Here is a 14,548-nt window from a genome sequence, read left to right as displayed (position 1 = left end):
CAGGCTGTGCGCCAACTTAAACCCAAATGTAAAGAAGTCGATCAGGAACGGAAAGAAACAGGAAGAAGGAGAAGAAGACAACATCGGTACCACAATGAATAGGAGACTACTGAAGGTAAATTAAAATATCTATAATTATTGATTTTACGCTGCTAGCGAGGGTTTAAATAACTTGTCTCGGCTTTATGAATATACATACAACACTGTCGACCAAGAGAAAGTTAATTTAACGTTATACTTTAGCGTTTATCTGTCCGACAAAAATGAGAGGATAACGACGTCCGACACACGGTGACTGAGAGGTAACTAGTTGTAAGTTTGAGACGCCGGTGTGGCGTGACACAGCACACACAGGGACATTTGTCAGATAAAGCTTGAGGACGTGCAATATATTTGATATAAATATTGAATCGGGGGAGCTTATTAAACAGCTTCACGGTGAGAAGTGAGGCGGCTCTTTTTTACGCGCTGTCACTGTCTGAAGGCTGAAGAGAAAACATGGAGACTTTGGGGTTGGGACCTGACGTCAAGCCTCCTCTAGGCAAAATATCTCACAGAAAATGATTGTATTGTGAAATAAAACCGGATTTAATTTATTTTACCTTGATGAACGTTGGAATCTCTTTTTTTTTTTTCAAACAATAGTGGAATGTAACTACGTACATTTATTCACAGCTATTGTTATTCAGAATACATTTGAGGTATTATGTGACTATTTACAATTTTTTTGGGCTACTTTATACTTTTACATTTCAGAGGTACTTGTTTCTTTTTACAGCTTTAGTTGCTTTAATGATACAAGTTGATCATCTCTTTGTTAAATACATGTATCTCCAGACGTGTTAACATCATTTTGATATGGATAACCATAGTGACCACACAGCCATTTAATACAATGAAGGTCTGGGAGATTATAAGGCCTATTTTAAGTAGATTGTTCTCATAATGTTTTACTCTTATTTAAGTGGTAACTTGATTCAGGACCTACTTGTAAAATAGGATTTTCACAGTTTGGTATTGGTTGTTTCACTTCTACCTTTGTGTTGTGACAAATATCTAAATCTGATTTTTTTTAAATTATTATTTCATTTTAGTTTATTTTTGACTTTCTCATTGGCTGTCCCTAGATTACTTCCACTTTCACTGCGACACACCAGCAGTTTTGGTTTTGATTTAGCTGTGTGCATGATACTGTCAGGATATCCCCCTGTGTCACGAGAGACTTCTTGTTAATACTTTCTGAAATCCCCTGATATTCCAGTTTTACATTACAGGTATATAACAGGGAAGTGTCTCCTGACAGGAAGAGGAGCAGAGATATATATTTTTAAATAATTCACAAACATTGTAATAATAAAAAAGGGAAACATTAACTGATGCTGTATTGGTAAAGATCATAACCCTTACCACGTCTGGTTGGTGAAAGAGGTTTTGATCAGAAGATTTTACTGGGGCGGCTGGAATGTTTGAGGTTACAAACATATATTCCAAACATATTTGTTAATGATCTGGCTTCTGGATTACTTAAAGGTGGAGTAGGTAATTTGAGAAACCAGCTGGAGTGTGCCAGAATTTTAAAATACACAACCGGAAAAAATCTGCCACTTCCTTACAGAGCCCCTCCTCCAACACACACGAATGCGCACATGACCAATGAGGGCAAGAGATAAGTTTGTGCACAGATGGAAGGCTGACAGGCAGGTAGGCCATCCAGTTATTTTAGCCGGGCTGGCTCAGATGATTGGTCGTGCTTTTTACAGTACTACGGCTTCCAGATGACATTTTTTGTCAAAGCACTTCAGATATTCATTGCTATCGGGATGTTAAGAGCATTCCATGGAATATAACAAAAAGTGTATCTCGAGCCGGTTTCTCAAACTTACCTACCCCACCTTTAAGAGAGTTTAAAAAGATACTTTGGTTATTCATTGAAAAATCCCTGTTTTTTTGCCATAGATTTTAAATTAGCAGGGAGGAAAGACTGTGTCTATGATGATCCGGACCAAAGATCAAATTATCTGTTTTATTGCTACTGAATTATAGGAAGTTAGAGGCATCCAATGTTTGATGTTTGATAAACAGGAATGCAATCGGGTGAGACTGTTCAGTTTATGTTTAAACTTTTAAGTGACACTACAGAAAGGGACAGTTTACCCAGATATTAAAACATATTTTCTCCTTAACTTTTAGTGCTAGCCGGGCTTATTCATCAATGTAGATTGTTTTGGTGTGAAATAAACCTCGAATGCAATAACTCAAAATGTATGGTTACAAAAGTACACATTATTGCATCAGACTGTACACTCGCCGCTGGTGCACATATACAAGCATAATCATTATGAGTCAGTGGGGTCCTGGTAATCCTATGATTTTATGCCATTATAAAATCAATTGTTTTGTTTCAGGAGCTTGATGAAATGCGCAATGTCGGAGCGAAGCATTTCCGCAATATTCAAGTGGATGAAACAAATCTTTTGAACTGGCAAGGGCTCCTTGTTCCTGTAAGTATCGACTTGATATCTTTTGTAGCTAGTAGTTGTTCTATCTTTAATGTTTTTATTAACTTTTTTTCTGTCTCCCCCCCCCATCTACAAATTCTTGTTTTCTTCAAGGATTCTGCTCCATATGACAAAGGAGCATTTAGGATTGAGCTCATCTTTCCCGCGGAGTACCCCTTTAAGCCACCTAAGGTCACTTTCAAGACAAAAATCTACCACCCCAACATTGATGAGAAGGGTCAGGTCTGTCTGCCCATCATCAGTGTGGAGAACTGGAAGCCAGCCACCAAAACTGATCAAGGTGAGCATGATGATTGGATAACCACATCTCAAAGAAGCTCATTCATCATGTTTAAGCTGATCATGTATGTGAGATGAGCTACTATACAGAGATGTGTTGGAACAAAAAAAGCGTTTTCTTGGCTCGGAAAGATTGTTTGGTTTTGACTTCTTGCCTGAATATATATTTTGCCTCAGTTATGTTTAAAACCCTTTAACATAGTTCTTGTCTTAACACATGAAAGCAAAAGTTATGGATTGAAGGCTTCATTTGAATTTGTACATGTTTGGACTATCAGGGCTTGTCAAAAATGTTACCAAATGTTATATTAAGAAGCCCACTCGTTACCAAACATTTGAGGAGTCGTTTAAAAAAAGCATACCGAAAACAACAGATGGAACCTCTAGTACAAACAAAGACACATTACATCGAAATGATTTCCACTGAACAGAAAATGAAAGCCAGAAATCCCCCTGGCATACCACCAAGAAATTGTGACAAACACCTGCTGTTACCGCTTGTAACCACAGGTGGCGCCAAATGAACCAGGAATTCAGGGGGAAAGTAACTTTAAGCACATGTACTCATGTTAACTGTAGTATTATTATACTTTCTCCACCACTGAAAGACGCAAGAAGAGTTTCCTCCCTGCAGTTTGAGCTATCTAATCAAAGACTGTTGTGTATAACTTATGTATATTATGTTTCCCTCTCTCCTCCAGTGATTCTCAATCTCGTCGGCCTGGTGAACAGCCCCCAGCCGGAGCATCCGCTGAGGGCCGACCTGGCAGAGGAGTACAGTAAAGACCGTGCTAAATTCATGAAGAATGCCGAGGAGTTTACAAAGAAACACAGTGAAAAGCGGCCCGTTGACTGACGGCCCCTCACTGACGACCTCCTCTCCGTGTCCCGTCAAAGAGCCCTGTTCTAACCCTTAATCTACACAGAGATGCCATGTTCTAGCATACCTGCTCTTATTAGCACTTCAATCACTCCTTAATAGAGGCTTGTGTTTCCGTTTCACTTTGGCAAAAAAAATAAAATCTGGAGTCTTAGGTGATGGGCAGGCGCTGGCCTCTAGGCGTCACCTTTTGCTTGTTTTGACTTCTTTCTACTGATTTCTTTTTAGATAAAAACAAGAAAAATTGTCAGAGGTGGCATCCTGGAAAGTTAAATATCAGAGAAGGATAAAAAGTGCTGTTCTGCCTACGTAGATGTTGAATGTTTTTTTTCTTTCGATTATTAATTAGTTATTGCAGACCTGTTTACAGATTTTAAACTTTGTTTTCAACAACACAAATACCCAGTTAATCTAAAGCTGTTGTTTATATCTGTTTTTCTTTATTTGTTTATACTTTCCCTTACGATACACTGTACTTTGTGAAATCACCTGTTGCAGTACATAAAAATTAAAGTTTGTTACTGATGCAGAATTCCTCATTCAATCTTTGTGAACATGCAACAACATCCATGAGTCCCTTGATACGTTTTTGTACTTTGAAATGTTGGGGGAAAGTCTCTTATAATTAAAACTCCTTCATTTTGGAAGTTGGCATCCAATTCAATAGCAATTTGTATTTTGAATGTAAGACGATGATACCCTCTCCAATTATGACCAACCCCTGCTTACCTCACTCATCAAAATGCTGGCAATATTAATATATAAAGAAAAGGCCTGATTGGTTCTAGCATTGCAATTTAGTGTTCAACCTGCAGTATCGCTGTGTGCAGCAGTTAAACAGATCTAATTTACTTTTCTCCATCCATAAGCAAAATATAATTATAGCCAGACAACAGACTGACAGCTGACCATGCAGAGCACACCAGCAGACTCATGCTGTTACACATGAGAAGGCAATGGATCCAACTGCAGATGGAGAACACAAAGGACATGAATGAATAAAGATTTAACATTATTTACAGGCACTGGGACACGGGTAATATGGCAACATAATAATGATCATTGTGATAATCATAAAATACTTCTTGGAACTACAGTTCCCATAATGCTTTGGGAGGTGTATGAAGGATTAAAATGTTGCCATGCTAGATTGTACATTTACATTTGTATTATTAATCTGAATATGCAGAGTTACATGTATCCAAAGTTATCAAAAAAATGTACTGCAGTAAAAAATAGCTAAAATATTTGTATAAATATAAAGTAGTAGAAAATAAAATCACTTGAGTAAAGTATCTAAGAACAGTACTTGAGTAGATATTACTTACTTTCCAACTCTGTATTGAAATGTGTTTGGCTCTCAAGGCCACCATAGATGAGTCAAATAAATCACAGAAAAGTCAAAGTGTTTATTATTGTTTTTATTGAAGTCAGGAATAGTGATGACCTGGAACTTGAGGTAGAATCCCCCCTAACTGCAGTCCATGACTAAAATTAGGTTATCATAAAGATTTGCAATCAGACGTCTCTGAGGTTTGGGGGGAGCTCGGAGCAGAGAGCCCCCCCACTAACACCGGTGCTGTGATGAGTTGAGCTTTTTACTTCCTGAACTGGGTGACGGGAGACGGGACTTTGATGTCCTGTCCCTTCTCCATCTTCTTCTCACATTCAATCAGGTAGTTGACGCCATCCACCAACATCTGGACAAGCTCCACCTAAAAACACACAGCAAAGTTCATTTCCACAACAAAATATTGGCTCTATATATTTTTTAAATGCAATATGATTTACTGTTCCTGACCTCAGATTTGCCCAGACGGTCGTTGTTGGAAATGTCAAAGGTGTCTCCAGTGGCAGCTGTGTCCACTCCACCTGTGCCTCTTTTCTGCAGCCGCAGGTTGTCGAGGATCTTGGAGAAACGTGTGTCCTGCAGAATAATTTCGGTCAAAACTACAGTCAAATGCCACTTAATTTCAAGACCACAGATGCAACATTCAATTTGTATTGATCTGTGAAAGCTGTGGCATAAGTGAAGGTTGGAAGTTAATCATTGATCTTGCAGAAACAAGAATTGGACAAATCAATCCCACCACAAGATCCCATCTGCATTTCTTCTGAAAAAATCTGTTATTATACACAAGAACATGGAGTGTGTGTGTGTGGGGGCGTGTGTGTGTGTGTGTGTGTGTGTGTGTGTGTGTGTGTGTGTGTGTGTGTGTGTGTGTGTGTGTGTGTGTGTGTGTGTGTGTGTGTGTGTGTGTGTGTGTGTGTGTGTGTGTGTGTGTGTGTGTGTGTGTGTGTGTTAGGGTAATACCTTGCTGAGATTTGGCAGGCGCACGTGCACGCCAGCCCTGAGTCCAGTGCCCAGGTTGGAGGGACATGTGAGGATGTATCCCAGACGCTCGTTCCACATGAACTCCCAGCCTCTCTCCTGGATCAGCTGTTCCACCTATGAGACATCCCATAATAAGAGTTGAGTTATACTGTTGCTGTATGGTGACGCCCTAGATTTTTGGAAATGTATTTAGCTTCTTTACTTAATAAATATATATTTCCCTATAATCTTATCACGCAATTACACTCACTACATTCATGTTAACATTACAGTTCCTTCAATTTCCAATTACAAATACAAACATAGTTTATTATACTATATGTATCTTTCATTTTATCCTTAGATTTTAACTTCTGCACTATGTTATGTATCTTCTTATTGCTTGCATCTTTTTTACAAACAAAATAATTAGCATTGTTTCGACAGAGCCTCAGCTCTATTATTTTTATTAGCTGAAACTAATGGGAATATCATTAGTTTTACAGTATTTGGTTAAAAAAAACTATTATTTGACAAGTTATACCGTTGACTTAATGATGATAATATCCAATATGTGTCTAAATATTTTACTATAAACTAAAAATCTTAACCTTATAGCCTACTAGAGGAAAAATCAGAGGATCAAGTGTGTAGGATTCATCCATGTGTACACACTTTCATAGCAACCCCTCCAAAAGTTGTTTAGACTTTTCTGTTAGACCATCATTCTGGGCAGACAAACCCCACCATCCCTAAAGTAAGATGGCTGCTCCGTTGCTACATCATGTCTGTGTTTGTTTCACAGGCTCCACTCTACCTGTTTGAGTCCTCTGCAGAATCTCTCAAACACTCTCTTCATGTTGCCTCCCTTCTCCATGGAGATGACTCTGGTGTGGTCCTCCTCATTCACCCAGATCAGGAAGGTCTTCTCATTGTTGTGCCTGAAGAGAAACAGCTAAAGAGTCTCACTAAAGGGCTCTCAAGGTAGAATACTCCTTTCATTACAGGAGACGACTCATGGTCATAAAGGACCTGAATATAAAGAACATTTTATAATCATGCTGCCTGTCTGCATTAATATGTGAGAGACATGCATTTATAGCAGCATAATAAATATAAAACACAAAAACGATGTCCTGTTGGTATATTTGTCCAGCAACATGCATCAAAAGCAGGGCAATATCTTAACACTTATTGAGCGTCACAGCATTTAACTGCTGAGATGTTTTAGGTTGTGTAAAACCTTTTTATTTTTCACACGTTCAGAAAAAAAGGCCTGTTTTCAGATTAGTTGTTATACATTTTCCTGCTGATCCGAGATCTTTTTTAATTGTTTATTTAGCTTAAGAAGTTTGAGTTTTCTCGACCCATTAAGGAACACTTCTATTAATCACAAATATTCACATTTGAAGCACCAAAACAGGAGATACATGGTTTTCATTGAACAGGAAGTGGATAAAGAATTGTATATCTAAAGGTAACAAAGCTGCCAGTATAAGAAGGTGTACTAAGTGACTTTCCAACACCAAGTTTATCACTGCATGGGTCAGGAGGTGGAGGTCTCTAGAGTCACACAGCAGACATGCAGGAGAGCTGAATAAACCCTACCAGATGCCCCTGGCGTCAGGCCAGTCTCTGGCCATAAAGGCACATGTCAACAGAGGAGAGACAGGCTTGTCAAACAGGAAGTGGTCCTGAAGGTGGGAAAGGTGGGTAAAGGGAGGTAGAAAACAGAGGGAGGAGGACGTTAAAGTTAATTACTTCTAAAACTAACTGTGTTCCAGAGGAGAGAATAGAATAAGGGTTAGGGAGGACTTCTCAGACCGGGAGAGGGTGAGGCTCGATGCATTGCAAAGCATTTCCTCTCATTACTGGCAGCACTAACAGCATTGGGATGGGAGGTCTTACCAGATTCCCCTGGAATCGGGCCAATCTCTGGCCATGAAGGCCGAAGTGAGTAACGGAGAGACTGGCTTGTCAAACAGGAAATGATCCTTTTGTGGCGCAGCGTGAAATAATCAGAACAGGAAGGTCAATAAAAACGTTTGAAGGTTAAAGAGAGCTAGTCTAAGATGACTAGATGATACATTTTCAGGGTCATTTTGTTAGACTTAAAGTGTTTTTACATTTTAGAAAAAGACAAGTTAGAAGAACAGTACAATTACTGTGCTAGATGTGGAGTATATATGAAGCTGGAGCCTGCAGATATCTAGCTTAGCTTAGCATAAAGACTGGAAACACAGGGTAACCTTTTTAATTATTCAACTACTATCGCCTCTTCATGCTTGTAAAATTCTTAAAAATGATACTAATCAAGAGGGGGAAAAAGTTTGAACTTCTCACAAATGATGTCCACAGTATAAAACCAAGACTATACAAACTGTGATAAGTGGTCAGGTTTTCCTAAAGCATATTACCTAAAAAAGCTGCTCTGTGAATATAAAACTGGGACAAATCTTTAAATATTCAGAAGAAAATGATGACCAATTATGACTTTGGGTATTGTAATCACAATATGTGTATAGTTTCTGTGTCTAACAAAGATGAAACTCACGTCAATGAGCTGCTGCTGCTCCTTGTCTGTCAGGTCTTGCAGGCCGTAGTAGCGTCCGGCCAGGTCTCCCTTCAGGCCGGCCAGGGCCATCACCACCACCCGCTCCACCTCACGGCGCTCCGCCCTGGAGCAGGCGGGGGGGAGGCTCAGCCCGCGGATACTGCGCCCAGTGCGGACACGGGACGACAGGACGTATTTGTCGTCAAACACGCCATTGGTTATCTGGAGGTTGGAGAAAGAGGCGAGAAAGAAAAATAGTTTTAATACATTAAAGAACAGCAGGTGGATGCAGGGCTCATGCAGTGGTGTAAACACCTTGGAGGCGTCCAGGTCAGTGGGGTGAGTCATGGTGGTGGGGTCGTAGCCGTTGTGCCTGTCTTTGATGATGGGGTCAAAGAGTTCAGAGAACACCTGGGGGGAACAGAGGACAGAGTCAAGTGTCTTTTTTCTTCTTCAAACAATATAAAATTCTAGATTCAAAATCCAAAAATAACTTTGAACCTTTAATTCAAATCATGTTAAGTGTCCTTGATGAAGGTAAATACTCTTTTCAAGGAATATATCCGGTAAATCAAATATTGACATTTGTTTCAAATTTTAGTCCAACAGAGGAGGTGAAGGGACTTCAATGTAGCCTTCCTTGAATGTTTAAAAAAATAATATATTCGCTTATATATACAAAGAAAACCACAACCACTATAAAGAAAGACAATAAAATATGAATAGTCATACCTTAAAAAAGTAATAAAATAATAATTAATCAAAGTTTCAAAACTAAGTGGTAATATAAAATTCTCAAATGTACCACAAAATCTATAATACCAAGTTGAGAACCATTACAATAAAACCATTACGTTTTTTCAGATGGTATTTTAATGGATATTGAAAGCCTTCAGCCTCAATGACCTCCATCAAAGCACTAGATGCATGGCTAGCTGCTGCTCATTAAAGGGATAGTGGAAATGGAACCTCAAATATTTCGTTTTAACTTATATACAAGCATAATTACGTACCAAAACAATCACACCTGATTAAAAAAATATAATAATTGCCTTACGCATGTTAGAAGCACTTTATTGCAGCTTCCCCGAAGTTTTTTAGAAACGAAATGTTCGACTCAGCCAAACCGGAAGTGACGAAAACTTAGGAAGACGATACGATAACAAACCATGGCGTCTATGCAGAATGAACGTGGAAGGGCAAATATACCAGACAAAGAAGAAGGATTGTACGAGGTATCCAGTGATGATAGCGAGTCAGAAACATCCTCTCGGCTTTCCTACGAAAATGTCGTTTTAGGAACTGAATCTGAATCCGGTTCAGTAAGCGACGATGGTGACAATATTGAGCCAGACGATGGACCATTACGTCCTTATTTGTTCGAGCCCGAGCCCGAGGTGATGGTTCACGGCATGGGCAATGGCGAGGATGACCAGGACCAGGCGCCAGATGATGCACCCCTACGCACAAATAATCTTGACTGGTAGGTCCCTAAGCATAGCTCACGCATCTTAAGATCACCTGTAGCCTTTACAAATATTAATCATTGTTAACCAGTTAAGCCCGAAGGTCCCCCCAGTGGACCCCTCCCACAGTTTTTTTTCTCTCACATGTCTCAGGGCTTCTTAACATTTATGAAACTATTAATGTTTCATACCCTTTTAAAGGTAAGAAACTCCGCTAACTGACAATAAGAACAATTGTTAGCTACAAAAAACACAAGAGTAATACCAAGCCTTTGAATTAGCATTGAGCGAAACAATGCTAACTAATGCTAACGCTTTTTTACACACAACACACGGTAGAAATCCCCTTATTACTATCTTAACTGCACAAGCAAGATATACGATTTAAAGCTGAGACTCCACAGATTCCACAGATGTAATGTCATCACTGTAAGACCTCGAATTCCTGGAGCTATCAGCCAGAAAAGAGAAAGTAAACAACATCAACATCAACGGAATAAAAACGCATCTCAAAGTTAATCCAATGTCGTTGTGTCACGTAGAATTTTTTACTGATAATCAATCATCATATTTATGGCAATATACTCGGTACCATAATAAAGGTCGGCTATTCACATGCAAATACTATTGAATGTCCGCCATTGTTTGTGCCCGTCTTCCTATGCTCTCGTCATCACCCGAAGATTCCCGACGATTCCCGAAGTATTTCGTTTCATTGAGAGGGCGCAGTAAAATTGAAAATAAAATGAAACTAGGCGCATGAAATAAAAAAAAATTGTTTATTATGCTTATTTTTAATAAAAATACATAAGTTAAACCCAAAATTCGCGGATTTCCACTATCCCTTTAAGCTCATTACTCAGCGAATTAACATTTTTATGAACTCATATATTCTCTCATCTGGATTTGGTGCAGCTGGTCAGTCAGAGGACATGGTTAAAAGAAAGGTAATTACAATGTGACCTTTGACCTCTCATACCTCGTAGCTCTCCTCATCACCAGCCACACAGCCCACGGTCTTGATGAAAGGGTGTCCGGGGTTGTCCACTCCGGTTTGGATGCACTGGTCCAGGGTCCAGTTGTTGGGGGTGATCTTGTCCCTCAGTCTGCCGTAAATGGCCGGAGTCAGAGCCTTGGCCATGCAGTTGTTGTGTTTTCTCAGGTCGGGGAAATCAGAGCTGCAGGAAACGAAGAAGTGGAAAGAAAGAAATTGTAGGGTAAAAACAAGCTGTACTCAGTCTATTAATGATCCTAAACGATGGTTACATCATGCTTTTTCAACAAGTTATGTTTCAAAATGCCCTGAAGAAATCTTTTGTGAAATATAATCTGCCTTAAACAAGAACAAGTGTCCACATTGAAGTCTGCATTTACCTGTTTTTTGCCATTTGGGGGAATAACAACTAGCTGTACTCAGTCACAACATCAACATATTATACCCTTCATAAGTTGATTATATATATATATTTACACCCAGACACAGAGACACCCTGTCATCGATTTAAGGTTGTGTTTGTTCAGTTGTGTCCAACTGATTAATGTCGGACAAATATGAACTCTTTTAGCTCCATTTTTGGTCCCTACCAACTCCTGAGGGAAATAGATGGTGCTTTAGCTGCTGAATGCTTAACAGAACTCAGGACTACTTTAGACTAAGGGTTTATTGTCTCTGTATCAACAACATTTGTTGCATTACATACATTCTTAGTTAATAAATTGAAACTTTACAATTGCAAAGGAGACATCCTATTTCGACCAGAAATGTACCACATTAAGAGAGAAAAATGCTTTAAAATGTTTTCTTTGATACAAACATATATAGTCTATTTATAAGTAAAGGTAGTGTAACTAAATTTAAAGCGATTTAAAAGCAATTAACAACAGTGTGCGTGTTTGTCATTACTCTGCTCATGTATCAATTACGATTTACGCAGTGATGTTAAAGATGAGAAGGTGAGAGGGGGAACAGTTCTGTGAAAGAGCTGGACAGAGGGAGGGAGTGAGTCAAAGGTAACATAGATGAAACTCGAGAGCGTCAGAGATCAGGGCAGATGATTCCAGAATCACGCTGTATGACCTCTGCTATTTAATACTCTCAGTTTTCCACTTACGCAGTCCACACTCAAAATGTTTTGATGACATACCGTTTTTTATATAACACTTTTACTATATAAATGAATTAACACTTCTGATGTCAACTTTTAGCAGTAGTGGAAAAGGTATTCATATCCTTAAACAGACTCACAAAATAGTAGAGTATTATGGACAAGAGGTGGTTAAAGTATGCATTTTTTACTTTAATTATCTCAGAAAAAACACCTGCTTTCAGCTTTGTGACATTGCATTCTCCAGCTAATTCAAGGGGTATATTGAGCTTTAGAAGAAGGAGAATTTAAAGGAACACTTTATCCTTCAATTATAATGAGATAAATGTAGTGTAGTAAAGAATACATATTGTTTCCTCTTAGCTGTTTTGGAGTTAAAGCATAAAGTTTCATAAATGTGAACACTCAAAGATCAAATAACAGACATTTGTACTTAAAGGTAGGGTAGGTGAGAATGGAGAAACCAGCTCGAGTGTGCTAGAATTTGAAAGTACACAACCGAAAAGTACAGCGCCACGGCTTCCACAGATGACATTTTTTTATTTGTCAAAGCATTTAATGTATTCATTGCTATCGGGATGTTAAGAGTATTCCATGGAATATAACAAAAAGTGTTTCTGAAGTGAATTACCTACCCCACCTTTAAGTATTGTACTCGTCTATACAGTATGTGTATATATAAATACGTTTCATTCTACTAATTCCCCTTAGTTGTTTCTGTTGTGGTAACACAAAGCAATGAGTCATTGTTCTGAAATGAACAAGTGATGTTGCAAATCACGTAGTCAGTTTTTAAAATATCTGCCTTAACAGGTTGATAATTATAGAGCTTGAAGTATTCACTGACAAGTCAAGGTCACCCCTCTATCTGTGTGTTTCTATCAGCCCTATGGTGTTGGTCTTACCTGGGGGGGTAGAGCTTTGTCCTGACCTCAGCAGCTAGGGGGTTATCACTCATCAGGAAACCAGTCGCCATGGTTCCCGCGCCCAGGCTGGCCAACAGCACAGCCCCGTTGCGTCCGGCGATCATACGTGTGAAAGAGCCAGCCATCTTTCTGATAGTAGGTAACTCTTTAAAAGAAACAAATGAGCTGTCGAAAAAGAAAGACATAAATTAAAAAAAGAACCCACTAAATATAAATTCCTATTATTCAAGTTCATTATTTGGCATTGATGAACAATCTGTTGCTCATTCATACCCCTGCAGAAATAATATTGTCCGATCATATTCAGGTTGGATATCCAGTGTACAGTGCTGCCGTAACCCCACACTTCTCACGGTTATGGCTAGACATGCTAGCATTTAAGCATTTCAAAACATTACACAGCAAAAATCTATCAATTTTATTTTATTTTAGCTTCAAATTCAACTTTTGTGAACTTTGACCCGTAAATCGTAACCTTACCAATATCAAACTGTCTTCAGTAATGATGAGTAAAGAATAGGCAGAAGCTGGCAAAGCTAATTAGCTTTGGCGTACTAGCTACTTTTATTTGAAATATTCTGTGGTAGTATAAACTGCTCATCAGTTATTATTGATTAGATCCAAAGGATGTAAAAACCTGTGAGCAAAATGTCTGAGAGGAGTTTTACAACCAAGAACTGGAAATAAAAAAGCTCAATGAAAAACGGAGAGGTATGCCCACTAGCGCCAACATGTACCTGTATGGCTATCATACCAAGGATAGACTCTTTCATTAGCACATGTAAGGTAAATCACACCGGCTGGGATTAAGACCCCTGGGTTTTTCCTTTTGAACAGTAACAAGCTTAGAGTGGGTGGCAGGTGGGATAGCTCTTAGCTTCTTAGCATTAGCAGTCTCCCACCTGCAGCTCTCATACATCCACCATAGACTGACATCCACTAAGGCTTAGCCAATGAACAGACGTCTGTCTAAAGCTGAAAGGAAAAAGTGGGACTTGAGACAGCTCAGGAAGAAATCCGTCTGTAGTAGTCAGTAAGGAAAAAAGTATATTTTCAGTATTGTTAATATTGTCTATATGTCCATCAAGATGGATTTCAAATGTTAAATGCAATAGGCCTACTTGAATTAAAAGTTCCTAGCCTGTCCTTCACAGAGGGTAGGTAGTGTCCACGAGACTGTGTCTTAATATAGAAGGAAGCTGGAAGGACATCATTACTCCTGTTAATCCTGTCAAAGTAAAGATGGCTGATCTGAACCGCACTAGTAACTGAGGAATAAAGCATTCCCCCAATACACCACAGGACTTTTTATACTGAATTTATCCCAGTGACTCTCCTCTCAATGATTAGAGGCGAATGACAATGGACTCTTTGGGTCAGTGGTAATATTATTTATAGATCACTGGAGAAAAGTTATGCTGCCAGGATACAGTGCCAATAAACATTCATCCCTGGCTGACAACATAGTGACATTATGATCTGGTCACAAGACGGGACCCTCATGA

The 14,548-nt window shown here is 39.0% G+C and overlaps 2 protein-coding genes across 3 annotated transcripts; one reads left to right on the top strand and one right to left on the bottom strand.

The window, feature by feature from the left end:
* The first annotated feature begins 9 nt into the window (after positions 1-9).
* LOC117551336 (ubiquitin-conjugating enzyme E2 L3-like) lies at positions 10-4,210 on the top strand. Its single transcript, XM_034224179.1, has 4 exons — positions 10-115; positions 2,406-2,501; positions 2,613-2,799; positions 3,500-4,210. Exons 1-4 carry the CDS (start codon positions 95-97, stop codon positions 3,652-3,654), a joined length of 459 nt encoding a protein of 152 aa, XP_034080070.1. The 5' UTR covers positions 10-94; the 3' UTR covers positions 3,655-4,210.
* Positions 4,211-5,084: 874 nt separating this feature from the next.
* Positions 5,085-13,168, bottom strand: ckmt2a (creatine kinase, mitochondrial 2a (sarcomeric)). Of its 2 annotated transcripts, XM_034224108.1 has the most exons (9): positions 13,023-13,168; positions 10,992-11,190; positions 8,862-8,957; positions 8,547-8,768; positions 7,601-7,686; positions 6,810-6,933; positions 5,993-6,127; positions 5,480-5,605; positions 5,085-5,393 (listed from the first exon to the last, which is right to left on the bottom strand). In XM_034224108.1, exons 1-9 carry the CDS (start codon positions 13,166-13,168, stop codon positions 5,277-5,279), a joined length of 1,251 nt encoding a protein of 416 aa, XP_034079999.1. In that variant the 3' UTR covers positions 5,085-5,276. The 2 variants fall into 2 exon arrangements, with proteins under 2 accessions (XP_034079999.1, XP_034079998.1); XM_034224107.1 differs by having other exon boundaries at positions 8,547-8,957.
* Positions 13,169-14,548: the final 1,380 nt, after the last annotated feature.

Source organism: Gymnodraco acuticeps, unplaced genomic scaffold (genome assembly GCF_902827175.1).
Source record: "Gymnodraco acuticeps unplaced genomic scaffold, fGymAcu1.1, whole genome shotgun sequence".
Taxonomy (NCBI): Eukaryota; Metazoa; Chordata; class Actinopteri; order Perciformes; family Bathydraconidae; genus Gymnodraco; species Gymnodraco acuticeps.
Note: the sequence above shows the minus strand (reverse complement) of the source record. Positions and strands in the feature narration are given on the sequence as shown.